The 19,007-nt window shown below is 31.4% G+C and overlaps 1 protein-coding gene across 1 annotated transcript; it reads left to right on the top strand.

Moving 5' to 3' along the window:
• The first annotated feature begins 1,915 nt into the window (after positions 1 to 1,915).
• LOC110099335 (uncharacterized protein At2g23090) lies at positions 1,916 to 14,101 on the top strand. Its single transcript, XM_020826452.2, has 3 exons — positions 1,916 to 2,095; positions 2,181 to 2,221; positions 13,800 to 14,101. The coding sequence occupies exons 1-3, from the start codon at positions 2,023 to 2,025 to the stop codon at positions 13,917 to 13,919; spliced, it is 234 nt and encodes a 77-aa protein (XP_020682111.1). The 5' UTR covers positions 1,916 to 2,022; the 3' UTR covers positions 13,920 to 14,101.
• The last annotated feature ends 4,906 nt before the right edge of the window (positions 14,102 to 19,007 follow it).

Here is a 19,007-nt window from a genome sequence, read left to right on the forward strand (position 1 = left end):
CTTTACAAATGGGAAGAATTACGAATAATAGCTTCTTGATCGAAAAAATGGGAAGAATTACAAATAATAGCTTCTTGTTGCTCATCTTAGCAAAATTACAATAATAAGTAAGGCAATCATTGAGTAATGTTATTCTTCTGTAATAGAAATCCAAATAAAATTTGAATTTTATGAATTTATATATATGATGTTCTTTATATGAATCAATAAATTATTTTAATTATTTGTTATAAATTATTGGAGTACTAAGACATTCTTCAAATTAATATACATAAACTATTTGAACTTTATTTTTTAGATGATCCAATTAAAACAAAAAGCGATGCACAAACTTTTTATTAAGAAAATTTGTATTGATATGTTTAATCAAATAAACCCTAAACTCCTATTATAAGAACACGCATTGATGCAACTCACATTCTAATTGATTTCTCATCCCTCAATCAAGATTTTCTGATAGTGAAGTCGAGATATGGCGAAACGTAGCTCACCTTGGTTTGTTAGTTGGGAGCTTTGACTACTAATCAAGAGGTCTTGAATTCGAGTCTTACGTATGTGATGTGCTATGAGTTTGCCTTAATTGGTCTAAATGTCTCACGAAAAAAAAGGATACAGAGAATCACCACTACAACAAGGGGAAATCTGACTTTATATGAGTCATAATAGTAGTAATTGACTAAATATCTTTGTTGTTTTGTTATTTGAAGAAATATACGTAAAAGTATATTTTAGACCAAAATATCCTTGACAAATAAAAATACGCGTATCCGCCGACTCATGACTCATGAGAACTTTCTTAGAAGGAGCTACTTGAATGTCCTTATTTCATCACCTTCTCTATCTGTGATGATCTGATAACTCATGTGATCAATTTGCAATAAAGTTTGATAAGGATGGTCTCTGCTTTTCAACAATCATTTGTTTAAGCTTATTGATAACTATTTAGGATTCATCAATAATAATTATAGATTATAATAAGAATCAAACTAAGGGAGAACCTCATACTTATAAAATGAATATGGTATACCTTTATAACGGAAGTTTCAAACCTTATTCATAGAATTTATTAGAAGAACCTTATTGGAACATTCTTTTAAGACTTCGTTTATGACAATTTTCTTATTGTTTTATGAAACATTTTTAGGGCAAAAATTTCAAATTTTAAAAGATTTTGTACTAAAAAACTGCTTCATAAATCAATAAGAAAGCTATTTCAAACGAAGTTTAAGTCTTCGTTTGAGACGTCTTTCTTACTGCTTCTTAAAGTAGCTTTTAGTATAATTTTATTTTTTTATTTTTTTACTAAAAAGCTGTTTTAAGAAGCAGTAAGAAAGTCATCTCAAATGAAGTTTAATTATTATTTAAACGGATTTGAATCTTACTAAAAATTTTGCTAAAAATTTATTCCAACATATTAGAAAATTTGCTTTAATTTTAGGGGAGATTTACATACATACCACTTTATACTATTCTATTTACATATTTAACACCTAAAACTTTAATATTACACACATGCCACCCATAGTTCATTTTTATATGAAATATGAGTGGTAGAAATAAAACATATGAGTGATAGTAAGGAAATATGGGTGGTATATTTGATATTAAAATAATATAGGGTGGTATTTATGTAATATTAAAGTTTTGGGTGTTAGATATGTAAATAGAATGTTATAAAATGGTATGTATGTAAATTTCCCTTAATTTTATTTTAATCAATTTCATTTTTTATTCATTTTAATTAGATTCATGATTATGAATAATTATGCCAAAAAATTTGAATATAATTTTCTTAAAAAAAAAAAAAAACATGTTTTATCCATTAGGATCCCTTTTAACCGTCAAAATTTGACAATTATTCACCTTTGTGGAAGCGTCTTTAATGGCCGCCACCGACGCGTAATCCCTCGGTAAATTTTATCCTTCGTCCTTTTTTCGGCTTTCTTCCGCCATAAGCAGAAGACCCGAGGAAGAAGACCCCAGAGAGAGAGAGAGAGAGAGAGAGAGAGAGAGAGAGGAGAGATGGGAGGAGGCAACGGGCAGAAGGCAAAGATGGCTCGCGAGAAGAACTTGGAGAAGATGAAAGGACAGAAGGGTATCTCTTCCAATTCGTTGCTTTTTGCTCATTTCTGATTGTATAGATCTTGAATGTTTGCTTCGTTTTCGTCTTATTCGTGTAGGAAGTCAGCTGGAATCAAACAAGAAGGCCATGAACATCCAGGTCTTGCTTCGTTTCCCTCTACGGTTCTCATTCATCTGATTTCTTTGATTTTGTGCATCTTTTTCTGGAGGAAATTTATGGATCAATTCGGATTATTTATGTACTACTGTTATCTGCATCGTGACTGGATGGAACTTGGTTATTTATTTTATGACCCATTCCTCTTTTGAACTCTAGCTCAAAGCGTGCTTTGGCGAAATGAAAGAGGTTTTTAAAGATATTCATGATCGAGTGACAAGGTTCAGGCATTTTGTTTCATTTCTTCATGATTAAGCATGGAAATAGAGCCTAGGGTTTCTATATGAGAATAAGTTAAAGAAAACGACTATGTGTATTTTGAGTAGGAGTAAGAGAAAGGGCGTCAACTGTAGACTTTAAGTAGTTGATTTTGTAGGAAATTGGTGGCTAGTATTTTGTACTTTTTATTTTTTATTTTGATACAAGTTTCGATGTTATCTGATCGGGTGATTTTTCCTTCCCTTCGATCAGGTTAATCTTTTGAATGATTTGTCCATTAACCATGATAAAAATTGTATTTACTACTGGCTAGATGTCTATTTTGATATTAGTCCATTATAGAATAGAAGTTCATGGGACTTCTTTGTTGAGCTATTATTTGATGCTATTTGAGGTTTGCATGTTGAGATCATCCTATAGAACCACCAAGTAAATTGGGCTCTTGGTGAGAATTTACCTAGTTGTGCAAGAGAATATGTTGATCTTATTTTGGGTCTCTCAGCTAGCTTTCAGTCTTTATTGATAGGATTCTACTTTAAGTTCTAGCTAAATACACTTCTTGTAACCTTTTCATGTTTGTAATTCCAATATGAAATGAGAACAAACCAAGAAAGAAATCTGAATGCGAAAGTTGACAGAAGAATGTGATAATGCTTTGAAAGTTTGGAATGTACCTAAGGAAGTTTGCTTGATATTTTTGGTTAAAAGAGGAAAAAGAGTATATGGCGATTTGGTTAGAAAAGTTACTACAAGAGAAAAGAGTTTGTGGGATTTTATATTGACAAGTTTTCCTTCAGTAGAAAGGGAATTACAAGCTCAAATCCATGCCTAAGCCCCATTACCAACCCCTCCTTATATAAGAGCAGATGGTGGGCGCTGCTGTTACAAGTTTATTAAGAAACTCTCTCATTCAAGATGCATGAAAAATATTAATTGAAAGATAAAGTTTTAACATTAAAACATGTATGAATGTAAAATTTCATGAAGGAGAGTAGGGAATGACAAAGTTCATCAGAAATACATTCTAGTTTGATTTTTGATTTTATCACTTTGTAAATAAAGCAACCAACTCCTCCATTAATTCGATGTGTCTGTTTAATATGCACTACCTAATTATAGTTCGATGTGTCTATTTCAAGCTTGTTGTCTTCAATTTGAAAAATTATTTTAATTTTGTCCAAATCTATGATGGGTTCCTTTCTTATCCTCATTATTATCAAGAGGAACATGTCCTGTTTGTTCTCCAAAGTCAATTTAATAGGTTCCTTCATCCTTTGTAGTCAAGGATTTGTTAGTTATTGGAAGAGTGCTGCATCTTCTCCCATAAGGTTATGTTGTTTTTGCTTTATTCCCAAGTTTAAAAGGAGCAATACCATAATGTTTTTCCCTTTGGTGAAAGATCTGATTGAAGTTTTGGCAAGCGACGATTGTTCTTTTTACTTACCTTAATATCGCCATGTCTTGGGGTTGAATATCTTCAATCATATTCATTTTGTGAGTTTTGTCATCATTGATAAATTGATATTGCTAGGTCCTTATGAAGTAAGCACCTTGGTCCAAATCTAAAATGCTACTGAAGATGACTTGGCATTTCTCAAGTGGGCTAACTTAACACACCACTTTATCTATTTATTCTTATGTGGTGGCAAAATGGAATCAATATTGTTATTCAGACATTATCTCTATGTCCTTCTGGATTTAACCAAGAGGGTATATGTGAGGGTATGAGTGGTCTTTAAATTAAGTCTTTGAATGAGATTACTAGAGATTAGATTATTTTGACTCTCTTTGTCTTGATTACATTTGCAACATCTTGTTGACTTGTATTCATGTTTAGGGATATTTACATACATACCACTTTATAACATCCTATTTACATATCTAACTCTCAAAACTTTAATATTACATGCATACCACCCTATATTATTTTAATATCAAATATACTACTTATATTTCTTTACTACCACTCATATATTTAATTTATACCACTCATATTTGATATGAAAATGAACTGTGTGATATGTGTGTAATATTAAAGTTTTAGGTATTAAATATGTAAATAGAATAGTATAAGGTGGTATGTAAGTATATCTCCTTAATGTTTAAAATTATGTAATTTGGTATTGATGCATTCCTCATTCGTGAGATGAGGTATAAGAATCAAAGCTTTTTGAGGCATAAGCATTAGAATCAACAAATTGCGTAAGATAAAGTGTTGTACACATATCAAAGTATGAATCAATAGGAAATATATTAACATCCTAACCTATTAACATATTAAAAAGTAACAAGTTAACAACTTAATATGGTAAGAATTAACAAATTATGCGAAGTATTAAGTAACAAATTACACAAAATAAAAGCGTTTGCAATAATCAAAGTAAAACATGATATTAAAGTAAGAACAATAACATAACAATTCAAAATAAGTTTATTAGAATAAATTTCTCTCTTCTGCTCCTATTGTCCAACATGCAAATGAGAACATAAACAGTAAGCGAAGTAAGTAGCCTCCAAGAATTTCTAAAATTGAAGGTCCTCAACAGTCATTACCAAGGGGTCTTCATTGGAGTCAATGTCATAATTAATTGCTTTATCCCTTGTATTATGCTTATTTTTTATGTTCTCCCAATCTTTCTTCTCGTCTTTGATTTTGTTCATTTCCTCTTCCATCATCAATAATAATAAATAAGAAATTTATAATATTAATTAAAGTTTAAATTAATGGCTATGTTGATATTTACACTTTTAAATACTTATAATCTCATAGATATTTTTCTTTTTATTTATGGCTAGTTTGTGTTAGACATATTTATCTGACTTCTATCCCCATCAGAGAAATCAATTGCAAACCGGATGATATGACTTTGTTAACATCATTCACAAACATTCATCTTATGGCACGCCATTAAAATGTTTAAATTTATATCATTTAATCTCTTGTTCTATATGATGTAAACTAAGGAGTTTACTCTTAAGATAGTCAAACGATTTCTCCATTTGTTATGAATATGATTGTATGTATTCCAGTTTTGCTTACATCCATATCACGAATATGTAAGTCTCAATACTTTAATAGCTAATTTCTATAGCTTTAGAGTCCTACCACCAATCTAAATCCATCATTTAACTAACTTTGAAAAAAATATATTTAAAATTGGGAGAATCCTTATTTCAACCAATAAATATTAAAAAATATATGGATAAATTTTTATAATTGTATCTTTGGCTTGTTTTAGTCCAAATAATCCTTTCTTATTTGTCGATGGCATTAGTTGCATATCAGCATTCACCCTCTCAATTGAGTCTGCTATTAACCTATGCATACAATGGTATAAACTTAATTTGATGTCATTATTGATCTACTTGTTCTTAACATATTGCAATTGAGAATTAAAGTGATATTTAGATGCATGCAAAGATGATGGAGTTGAAGCTCCCACTATCATCAGTGATTTAACCAATCTCCTTGTTGTTGGACTTATCTTCTTCCAAGTTATTGGATATTAACTCTTTAGCCTCATCTATTGCATTATAAATGAAGCCCATGGTTGGCTTTTCTCTGTGTCAACCATCCTTAAAATTTGAACCAATGGATTTTTTATTGTTATTTCATAACTAACACTTACCAAAACCTTTCATTTATAAAAATCTTCTTATTTTCTTTTTCCCTCAGTTTCTTTTTTGTCCGAGTACTGTTAAGCCTTTATATGGAAGTGAACATAGGATTTCGAAGCTTGTCTTGCTTCCAACATGCTTTGTAGAGTCAAACAAGCCATATCAAATCTAGTTGTAATAGGGCATAATTTTTTTTAGTTAAGTTTTCTCTTCAAAGCCAAAACCTATCAAATTATGTAGTGTGCCATAGAAGGTGTCCAATACAAATATTTTTCTTTTTTACATCAAATTATTTCCAGTTTCCATATAGGCACTTGCATTATTTGTAACAATTTGTCGCATTATATGATCTCCAATCTCTTATATGACATAGTAAAAAAATGTACTATCTATCCTTTATCTGATGTGACGCATCAACAGTCTTTAAGAAATTAGTGACATATGAATTGTTAATCAAAATATAAATTAAGCTTTTATTCTTGAGATCAGATCAAACATTGGGCATGTGTTTACTCTAGTTTGATTTCAAATTCTTCTAATCTTTTCGATGATGTCTTCAGTGATATTCAACTTATCTTTTGATTCTCAAGTTCTTAAATAGATGGTGACAACCATAGGAACCTATGAAACAAATAAGTTGAAATAGGAAGAGGAAGTTGCCACATTAAATGGAATTACATTTTCATGAATGAACATTCCAATATCCATGTAGGCATGTCAGCGCCCCTATATAGCATTCTCATGAAACATCTTAGGGTTACCTTTGTGCCATCATCTTTTTCATCCTCCACATTTACGTTGTATTGAGACATATGCCCTCTTGTATCTCTATATAACATTTGCGGCAAAGAACACGAAGAGTTTTGCCACCAAGCCCATGGCCATAATATGAACCGACATATATTTTATAATAAAACTATCATTGTGCTAAATGCTTTGAGATTGGCACCTTGTTCATATAAGCACAGTACTCCTTTTTTACCTCCTCAAGCATCTTAGTATATGATGCAACGTTCTTGTGAAAGCTAGAAATGTTCTCTTTCATTCTTGAATACCCTCCTAACAAAACTTTTTTTTTTTGGCAATAGTTCAACTTTTGTTGAACATGTCTCGCCATTCTCTCAATATCAACTTCAACGCAATACCTCAATGCCGGTATTTTCTATTTTGTTGTTGTGTTTTTCTCTTTAACTTTAACCTTTTCTTATAAAACCCTAGAATGAAAATTTAGATTTTAAAAAAAATTTGAAACATTGAAATGTTTAAATAAAAAAAAAAAAAAAACCTGAAAAGAAAAAAGCAAAAAAAAAAAAAAAATTTGTGGGGAAGAAAAAAAATGGTTTTAGGGTTTGTCATTATGGAGAAGAGATGTGGTGGAGGAAGAGGAGTTTCTTGTGGAGGAAGAGAATTTGGCAAGGAGAAGGGGGTGGCATTGGCTTGAAAGGAGACGTTCGATAGTATATGTAAGAAGGGCAGGGATGGGATAGCGTTAGTAGAAGTGCTTGGGTACTGGTTATCCTTTGAGATCTTATGTGTTGTGAGAGTATTTTTTTTGGGTGAGAAGAAGTGTTTTATTAAGTTTATTTTACTTATATTTATTTAAGAAAAAATTCTAGCTCTAAATAGTGCATTTCTTAACAAAACTGAGACGAGACATGGCTCACATAGCACGCTATGAGGTGTATGCCTCATTGTTTATCTAAAAAGCACCGAGTCACACCTCTATTGCACAACTCTAAACTAGTGTACGCAAGGTGAAAGTTCTTTACATACATCAATGTTGAATGATGAGCCCTTGACTATCTCCATTGGCCTTGCATTTAAAGATAAACTTGAGCAAAAAATTGGATTGACTTCAATGTTTTACTTGTGTCAAACGAAGTGGCCACCTTTTTTTTGCGGTATACTGATGTAGAACGGGAATGAAAAAAAAAGGGACATTTGAAGTTTGAATTTCTTGTTTTAATTGAGATCAAAATATTAGGAATAATTAACTCAAATCAAATCCAATTAGAAACCTAATTAGATTTAATTTAAGTAACTTTCTATAATAGACTATCTTAAATTAGGAAAGTATTTCGAATTCAAAATTACTTAGAATTTGAAATCAAAGATTTACCTAACTTAAATCATTTGATAAAAGGAAAGTAATCAAAGGGGAATTCAAATTTTGGGGGCAAAGAGGAAGAAGAGAATTAATTTACTTCCAATTGGAGAGGTTCCCTATTGGAAATAAATTAATTAGAAAGGACTATGGATAAATTTGGTCAAAGGAGGCGGGAGAGATTTGAATTGTTTCCAAAGTTGAGAGGAGAGTTGTTTCCAAAGTGGAGAGGAGAATTTTAGGAAACAATTCCTAATCTCATTCATGAGGGGGGGGGGGGGGCTATAAAGAGGGAGGGAGAAATTAATGAGGCATTTAATGCCTACTTAAATTAATAAACTAAGTTTGGAAATAAATATTTCCTCCCATCTTAATTTAAAATTTAAATAGGAATCATTTTAGTAAGTTTCCTAAAATAGGATTTTGTAAATTAAGTAACTCTTTCAAATTCAAATTAATTTGATTTTGATCATGAAGGGAGTTACCAAAATTATGAAATCTATTTTAGGAAGGTTATGGATCACGTGAAGAAGGGGGAGGAGCCAAGGGTGGCCGGTGGTGAAGGGGTGGCCATGGATGAAGTAGGTGGTTGGGGAATCGGGAAACTATGTGGCCGGCGGTCAAGGGAGAGGGAGAAAAGGATTTAGGGAAAGAAAGATACAACCGTGGGCTCGAACACATCCTGCAGCTGACGGGTACTATATTGCTCTCTCCAAGGGACTTCAAACCACGAGCCCGGACTCATCCTGCGGCTGGTGGAAACTCCGATTCACTCTCATAAGAATCTCACACAAGTTTTCTCCAAAGAACACAAGTGCAAACAAAATTTATTTTCTTAATAATTCATCATTGATCTAATACAAGAGCAAGAGCCTCTATATATAGGCTTTAAAAGAAATTATAAGACAACTTTGCCCCTTGGGCTTACATAAGACAAGACTCTTAAATAAGGGTAAAAATGAGAAATGCAAAATTAAATCAAAATACAATTAATAAATTAAGATAAAAAAAAGGAGTGATCTAAGCCGTCGATCTTCGTCTCTTCCTTTGATTAACGTCCATGGTTGGATGTCCGCATCATATACCCTTAAACTTCTTTAGAAAGTGTTTCGCATGAAAATTTTCACATTGTTCTTCATTTTGACCTTTTTTTGGTGATGATCAATGTTTAAAATTGTGTATTCGGGTATTGAGGCGTTTTTCATTCGTGAGGCGAGGCGTAAGCCTCAAGGCGTTTTGAGGCGCGCCGTAAGCCTCAAGGCGTAAGCCTCAAAATCAAAAGATTGTGTAAACATAAAATGATAATTTTTTATATACTAATGAGTGAATAATATAAAACATAAAAAAAACATAAGATATTAAGTGAAATCAAAATATCTCAATAATAAGACAACATTTTTTTTCTATTTGAACTTAATCAAATACAATAATAAGACAACATGAAATATAGTTCAACTCAAAATTTTATCTTTTCCAAATCCCAGTATTCTTTTCGTTAACATATAATTCCAATTTCCAAAAATAAATAGCAATGGCATATCACATAAGAACTCATAAGTCATCAGCACTGTCATCACTAAGGGGTTCTTCATTTGAATCGTCATTATGGTGAACTGCTCTCTCCCCTTCCTCCTCTCCTATAGAGTCCAATGTCGGGCATTTACTTCAAGATTTATGTAAGTTTTAATATATATAGCGTGAGGCTTAAGCCTCATGCCAGTGAGGCGAAGCGGGCCTCAAGGCGGACCTCAACCAATTTGAGGCGCAAGCCTCATAAAAAAACTCAAGGCGTAAGCATCGAGGCGTTTTTTACTGGAATTGCGCAAAGGCGGGCCTCAAGGCGAGCCTCATATTGCGCAATTTTAAACCATGGTGATGATCACCACAATAAAGGTTGGATCTAAAAGATGATTGTGTAGACTTACTTTTTGAGAATTCTTTATTGATTTTTTCCTTCCCATTGAGATTTGAAGAGCCTTCTTATAGGTTCCGTACCTTTACTTGCTTTTTTTTGTAAAGGAGATACTAGTCAGGGAGAAGTCCATTGCATGTTATTATTTCAAAAAACTCATTTCTTACAACAATCAACAAAATATGTTAGATATATAAAATTGATCTAGGGGAGGATAAAAGGGACGATGTCTGTTAGAAATGCACTAGTAATTAGGGAGATTACAACAATGACGATCTAGTAAATTAGGGAATAATGTAATAAACAAGTACATATTATTCAAAAAATGATGCAAACAACAAAGAAGAAAATAAATAACCAAGTATAGACAATGAGAGATTTCTAAGTTAGGTACTAGTGCGGAAGAAGTCCACTGCATGCTCTTATTTCAATCAACTCATTTCTTACAACAATAAAAAAAATAGACCAGATAAGTAAGATCTTGAAATACACAATCAGCTAAGGAGATTATAACAGTAATGACCTTGTAAATTATGGAAGAATATAACAAACAAATACATAATATTCTAAAAGTGATGCAAACAACAAAGAAGAAATCAAATAGCAACAACTAATTGACAATGAGACACTTTCAAATTAGGTCCTTCGAGTCACCTGACACATTGGAGAAAGGTGGGACAACTGGAGTGAATATGCAGCATTACATAGAGAGCACACTTGAGGGATGATTGCAGGAGGAACCATTCAACACTCTTTCTCAAGCATACTATACACATAAAACAATACAAGTTGGACATCAATTTCTAAAAGATTGGTCTTGACAGACCCTTGGTTAGAATATCACATTTTCCTCCGTGGATATAACATAGGGAATGTAGACAGAACCAACTTCGAATTTTTTTAAAATGATGGTCAACCTCAACATATTTAGTTCAATTGTGGTGAATAGGATTCTGAGCTATATTAATAGCAGCTTTATTATCACAACATAATTTTAATGTTCTTTTTATGAGATGTTCGAGTTCCTCCAATGGTAATTTAGCCAAAGGAATTCACTAACTCCATTGGCCAAGGATTTGATTCAACTTCAATGCTAATCCATGCAACAACATGTTATTTTTTTGCTCTTTCGGTTCTCTAAATTGACCCAAAAGAGCAATACCCTTATCGAGCAATACCCTTATGTGGATCTTCTGTTAACCATATAACCAACCAAGTTAGCATCAATATATGGTTCGATTTCTCGTGGCTCTCTTTTATTGAAGAATGAATATCTCCTTGGGTTCCTTATCATGTATTTCATGATGCGTGATGTTCCTTGTGGAGAGTATGCATGAAATGACTAACCTTGCTGACAACAAAAGTACTTGAGCTTTGATCACTTAATTTAACACTAGGATTTGATGGAGTATCCCCTATTTCACACCCAAGAAGATTTCTTTTCTTCAGAAGGTTAAGAATCTATTTTCTATTAGAAATAACGATCCCAAATCTATTTCTAGCGAGTAGCAACTTCCATACCCAGAAAATGTTTAAAAACCCCAAGATCCCTTATTTCTAGCACCATTGCCAACCCCTTTTCTAATGAAATCAGAATTTTTTTTTTATTAGGATAATGCCATCCATATGTACAGTTAGTGTAGTTGACTTATCTCCATAATGTTTGTAGAATAAACTATGGTCAGCATGTGCTTGCTTTTATCCTCGTTGATAAACATATTTAGTGAATTGTTCAACATTCAAACCAATTTCTTGGGAGATTTTTGGAGAATATAAATAACTTTTTTTTTAATTTGCACACTTTATTTGTTGAGTTAGCACTCATGAAACTTAGTGGAAGATCTATGTAGACTTCTTTTAAATAAAAATAAGTCTCCATTATGAAAGGCTTTCCTGATATCCAGTTGATGAAGATGCCAGCCAATTCGAGTTGCCATGGAGAGCAGAACACAAATTTAATTAAGCTTGGCAAATGGTGCAAACATCCCTTGATAGTCCTTATTGAGGGCCATACTGATGGTCATCTGCAACCGTCCATTTGATCCTTTATATTATAATGTTTTTCCTTTTGGTTTATGACACTAACTTATCAAATAAATTGACCGAGTTTAGAAAAAAAGATTTGTGTGCGATGAGAATTAAATGCTGAACAGAAAAACGCTTTATATTAGCAATACATGCGTGTGAGATGAGGATGGATATGTGTGAATGTGCTTTTATGCGTCAATATAATTAATTTGCGCCGATTATTTTTTTATGCTAAAATGAAGAGTAGAACACCTCTCCTTTGTGGACCAGGCTAATCTTTCCGTTGTGCCTTTTGAGTTTTGATCGAGTAACTTTTCCTATTATTACATAAATTCAAAGTAAAGCCAGTATTTATGATTATATTATCCTTTTTTTTAATGAGCCTATAAATCTTATTGAAATAATGCCCACTTCTTGGGGCTTTTGGCACAATATGAAATAGGATAATGGAAGAACGCAAACTGAGAGATGCCTATCATTTCAGGCTTATGAAATTAAGTTGGCTTGGGATAAAGTAGTAGCCAGTCCTAACGTTACAAATTTACAATATCCTACGTTTCTATGGTCTTTTCTATTAGGGATTCAGGGTACCTTCTGGGCTGCACTTGCTGCCCTTTGATATCTGAAGTACTTTAAATCCATGAGTTGCAATGTAACCTAGGTGGTGTATCACTTGCGCTTTTGCACTGGTGATATCTCGAGTACTTATTTTAGAGTGGGTGGCAACTAGCTAAGTCGGTAAAATTTTTATTAGTTGCCAGGGTTTTGTGATCGAATTCTTCTTATATCAAAATTCTGCTTTGGCATTTCAAGTTTTCCCTAAAAAATTGAGTACATATATTATATGTTAAATGTCATTCTGTGAAGTTCTGTTGTTATATGTTTGAAATTCTTAAGAGTACTTCTATTAGAGTAGGTGCAAGTAGCTTAGTTGATAAGATTCTTAGGCTTCGTTTGGAATGGCTTACTTATTGCTTCTTAAAGCAGTTTTCTAATATAAAAATTGAAATTTTTTACTAAAAAATTGCTTTAAAAAACAGTAAAAAAGTCGTCCCAAACTAAACTTTAGTGATCGAATGGCTTTTACAACAAAATTTTGCTTCAGCATTCAAACTTTCTCAACCAAATTGAGTACTTCTATCAGATGGTAAATGTCATTATGTGAAGGTCTGTTATTATATGTTAAGAAGTTCTTAGAATACTTTTATTAGAGTGTATGCCTAGTAGTTTAGTTGATAAAATTCTCAGGAAGTCACTAGGTTTATGTGATCAAATGCTTCTTATATCAAATCTCTGCCCTGACATTCAATCTTTTCTAAAAAGAAACAGAGTACTACTTCTATTATATTTTAAAATGTCATTGTCTGAAGGTCTATTGAGTACCGTAGTATGTGCCAATAGCTTAGTTGACATTCTTAGAAGTTGCTAAGTTCTTGTATCAAATTTCTTCATAGGCTTCGTTTGGGACGGCTTTCTTAATGTTTCTTAAAGTAGTTTTATAGTAAAAAATTTTAATTTTTGTACTCCAAAGTTGCTTTAAGAACCAGTAAGAAAGTTGTCCCAAACAAAGTCATAGTTTTCCTAAGAAATTTTGTGCTTCTATTAGATGTTAAAATGTCATTTCTGTGAAGGTCTGTTAATCTCTTTTGTCTGAAGTGCTGTTGAATTTGCCAATACAGTGCAAGGTGTGCATGCAAACATTTATGTGCACCACATCAGAATCAAAATGCAGGGAACATGCTGAAGCAAAGCACCCTAAAGGAGATGTCTACCAGTGCTTCCCTCATCTCAAGAACTAGCTGCATGCATTGCTACAAATGAAGAAGCCATGTTCACTGTGGAAGGTGCTCTGCAACTATTTTTAATTTGGATATGTTTTTTAGTTAAGGCTTTGTTTGATTTGACTCTTTGGATGCATCCCATTGCTGTGATGGAATTGCCATTATCTACTAAATGAAATGAAGCTTTTTAACCAAAAAAAGAAAAGATTTTTATGGGTATGCCAATATATTTATATTTCTTGGATCTTATCCCACTTAAAAAGTCCTAGGGCTTGAAAGGGCGAAATTTCAGTAGTATTGCTTTTGAGTAGTATATTGAACTATTGAATGACTATCAAATTGATTTTGATCAATAAAGTTTTGGTTTGTACGGCTTTCTTACTGCTTCTTAAAATATTTGTTTTGTACAACAATTTTATTTTTATACTAAAAAACCGCTTTAAGAAGCAGCAAGAAAGTCGTCTCAAACGCAACCTAGGGTTTCGTTTGAGATAGCTTTCTTATAATTTTTTGTAATAGTTTTTTAGTACAAAATTTCTTAAAAATAGTAAAAAAATAGTTGTTAAAAGTTGCACCTAAATGAAGCCTGAGTATTAAAATAAAAACAAGAGGAAATAGGATGGATGAATAATTTTACAAAATATAATTATCATGGTAATTAGATTACATTGAAATGTTGTGACATGAGCCTTCACTTTTTACTGTGAAGGCTAATTTTTAACTATTTAATTATTTTAAAGATTACTATTAATATAAAAAACTGAAATACTAAAATATTTTGATTTTTTTGGGTGAAAACATTAAAATTATTATAAAAGCTGGCTTGTTTTTTGTGTGCTAACGAAGGCGAGACATATGTGTCAAAGTAATTAGTGTTTTGCTAAAATAACAAAGATACACTTTAAATATAATTTTTTTTTAAATTAACTAAAATTTAATGTATTTTTTAAACATATTAAATTAAAAAAATTACAAAAAAATTGATGTATAAATGTTTTTGTGATTTAGATGATTTTTTTATTGCTTCTTAAAGCGATTTTTAATAAAAAAAATTAATTTTTTACTAAAAAGTTTTTTTATTAAATTAAAAAAATTACAAAAAAATTGATGTATAATTTTTTTTGTGGTTTAGATGATTTTTTTATTGCTTCTTAAAGTGATTTTTAATAAAAAAAATTAATTTTTTTATTAAAAAGTTTTTTTAAGAAGTAATAAAAAAATAGTCTCAATCAGAGCCTTAGTTAAAATGTTCGACTGAATTTTTTAAGCAAAAGAGAGTTGTTAGGAAATAAATAAGAATATATTTTGAGTTGCTATGAGCTTATTATAGAACTAACATTTTCTATTTTTCTATTTTTATATTTTTGGATCATTGAGTTTAACATTGTTGCGGGCTAGAAATTATGCGGCGATAGAGATTTGATTCTACATCTTAGCGTTGTACGTATAACTAGCACACACAGAGAACACAAGATTTTTTTTAATTTTTTTTTAATTTTTTTTTTATTTTTTTTTTATTTTTTTAAATTTGAGATATAAATTTTTCTATATCCCTCTTTGAATAAATATTATTGATATTCAAATTTATACAAACCCTTGGGAAAGCTTTAAAATTGTTAGCAAAGTGGGCAATCCCATTTTCTATCCATGATCTGGATGCTGGGAAATCTTAGCTCACCTTTTTTAGGGTTTGTATTCAAGTTTAAAATTCCTTCCACTTTTATAAATAGTATTTATAAACCTCTATGGAAAGACCCAAGTCCTCAAGGTTTTAAATGACAAGATGCTAAGTATTTGCTTAAATTATATATCTTTTGCTCATTCCTCCCCATACCACCCCAATACACCTTCTATGACACCCCTTCCTATCTCTTAATGGAGGAAGTAGAAGAAAAATATATAATAGATCCAAGAGGAAGCCATTTGTTAACCTCCTCCAGCTACAAATCTCGTTCTCAATTCTTACATTATGATCATGTAGTAAACTAATTAAATTAAAAAAAAAAAATCAGAACCCTACACCAGTTCTTCTCAAAACCCCCATAATTTTAAATTATTGAGCTCTCTTATATCTTGCCCATGATAAGGTTTTTCCCTTATCCATAGATTCAACAACCAATAGTTTTTTTTCCTCAGCTTTCTTTATTTTTTATGCTATAAATAGTAAATAGGAAAAACCCAACCTCCAACCCAAAAATAAGTTCCATCATCTTCTTTTCATTACTAGCCTTATAAAATGTTTATGGGTTCCATGGATTGGATAGAGTCCTCCATTATAGGTATGTTATATAATCTCATAACATAAATCCTCTCTAAATGCTTGAAACCAAAATCAATCATTCTCTCCTTCATGGCCCGTTATTTGTAGATACCCATGAAATTTTTACCTCTAAAGAGAGTTATGATAACTTTCGTATCTCCTCCTTTGGGTGAATTTAGAAGAAGTAAAATTATCTGTAATATTCTTTTTCCTACTTTTTAACTATATCAAGTATTATAACTCCCTAAAAAAAAAGTGTTATAACTCCTTGGTTTTTAAGTTATATGTTGTCTATTTAGCTTGTTCTCATTTTGATATAACCAAGTTGTATAACTTAATATGTCACATTATTGTTAATACTAATAGCTCTTGGATTATTCTGATTTATTTCAATTATTATAGATTTCATACTAATAAAATTGATAGCAATCATATAAGTTTTATGATTGGAATTTGATGAGGACCTTTGTAATGATTTTTTTTCCTCAGTCAAAATCTTATCTACCCAGAAAGAAGAAATCATGAAATAATTATTATATACTTATTTAAAGATAATTTAACACTAAAAAATAAAAATTAATTCCCAAAATCAAAGTTCCAAATTTAACAAGAAATCTTAAATGCACTCAGAAAAGAAGTTAAGTAATTAGTTATTTCTAATCTCCACCACAAATATTAAATACATCAATTATCATCTTTATCATCAAATGTGTCAACATTTTGGGTTAAGCGAATGATCATGCTTTAGGGTCGTGACAATAGTCATAGATAATTAAGGGGTGCTACACCCATTGCATGTCTTGATGTTAAATCCATTTGAGTTTGAATCCCACATGATAAGAGGCCTATGATTGGAAAATCAATGGTGAGTTGGTGCTGCAGTCATGGGTGGTGAAGTGGGTGAAGCATGTAATAAAGGGATAGAAGTATTAGTTGAACATATACCTGCCATCTTTTATTGCCTATGAAGTGCATCCAAGATCAATAAAGAGTTTAGTTTTTAAGAGATAGATGAGGAAAGTGTCATGGAAATTTAGGAAGTTCTTGAATTCATGGATATAACTGATCTTCTAAGTACAATTATAAGAGGTCAGTGTCAAGTGTGATCTTATTGGTTTTTGGGTGTGGTTCCTTTTTCATATATATGGACATAAGCCCTTTATTTGCTAATCTCTTGATTATCATAATACTAATGGATGATAGGAACATCTTGTGGTGGTTTTGGGACTAGATTTGGTATTAAATTGAGATCCATGATAATTATAATATTAGTGGTAAAGTATACATTTAGACAATCTAAATATGCATTTAAGGTAGAATTTTCTTCAATAGCTAGAGGAGTTTCTAAGACATTTGGGAGGTTTATATTGAAAAATTCTTTTATTTTTTGGATTGTAAATGACTATTAGCCTTAGGAGTGCATGGGATGGGGTTTCTCATGAGAAATAGAATATAAAAGGCCTCTTACTTTGATTTCAACTCTTATGTCTCTCTTTAAGGAGATTGGTGTATGTATATGAGCTATTTGTATCCTAGATCATTTCGGGATAGGGTTGTGCATCATAACATAATGAATTTTATTAGCGACAAGATGAAGGCTTCCATTCATATTATACTCCTTACATAAAATTGGTGTCATTAATATTTCATGGTATGGATGGAAGATTGTAATACAAAAGTAGGTTTCATAAACTCACATATCTTGACAAAGGTTTGTTTAGCTTTGGTGAGCACCAAATTATCAATAGAGAGAAGAACACAAATATGACTCACCACTTTGAAAATGCCCTTTAAGTTCAAAAAATAAAGGAATAAGTTTAGAAATTTCACCCAAAGAGATATTTCATCAAAATCATACGTGGTTTAGGCTTCCAAGTCCATCTCTTGAGAATTAATTGTTTTCCACCGATGGACCCAAACTAGGCCATGTTAAAATATTCTCAATAAGAGAATAAAAATAATCACAAGTAATGTCAAGAGTTTAAGAGTACCTTTAACTTTCCATAACCCTTTCAAAGATGAAATAAATACTTCTTAGAATAGCCTTTTGCTGAGAACATAATCAACCAACAAAGATCTCAATCTTTGGATCCAAAATTTACTTCCTTCTATAAAAATAAAATTTCTTCATTATTGTTTTCAACATATGATGGTTCAAAGTTACATGATATGGAGTTTTATGATGGTAAGAGTTCTTTCAATGAAGAAACAACCTTATGGTAGGAACTAGGATTATATTAGGAAAAAAACATGTGTGTGTGGTTTAGTCCTAAGAAGGGAGGATTCTCCATTCTATGAGAGGAGGGAGGAGTTGATAGATTTTGAGTGTGAGATATAGGATTAGAGGAAAAATAAGATAGAGGAATCAATTTAAATGGTTTTTGTGATATTAGAAAAATATGAGAATGCAGTAGAATAGGGAGGAGTAAGATGGAGAGATAGAGAATCACTCTTGTAGTAGTCGGTGACAAAGGAGGAAGGAGAATCAAGTGAAGTTAGAGTAGAGATCTACCAAAAAAAGATGTAGAAAAATCTTTAATGAATTTTCCATAATTGCATTGGTTAGTGATTTAAATGTTAATGCAGTCTTTTGTATATTTTGTACTTTGATCATGCATAAATATGATTATGTATTAGGTTTTGTCAAAGGAACATGATGTTGAGTTTACACATTGATGTTGTCAAACATCAATGTTGGTGTTGAAACCATTAAATTATTAAATTTGATGTAAAGGTAATTGAAAGTATACTACACACCCAAAATATGAGTGAATTGGTATATCTTTTAAAAACTTTAATGTACGGAAGCCTTTAAAAATTAAAACATAAATTTTTTCTCATTTTCA

Source organism: Dendrobium catenatum, unplaced genomic scaffold (genome assembly GCF_001605985.2).
Source record: "Dendrobium catenatum unplaced genomic scaffold, ASM160598v2 fragScaff_scaffold_312, whole genome shotgun sequence".
In the NCBI taxonomy this organism is placed as follows: domain Eukaryota; kingdom Viridiplantae; phylum Streptophyta; class Magnoliopsida; order Asparagales; family Orchidaceae; genus Dendrobium; species Dendrobium catenatum.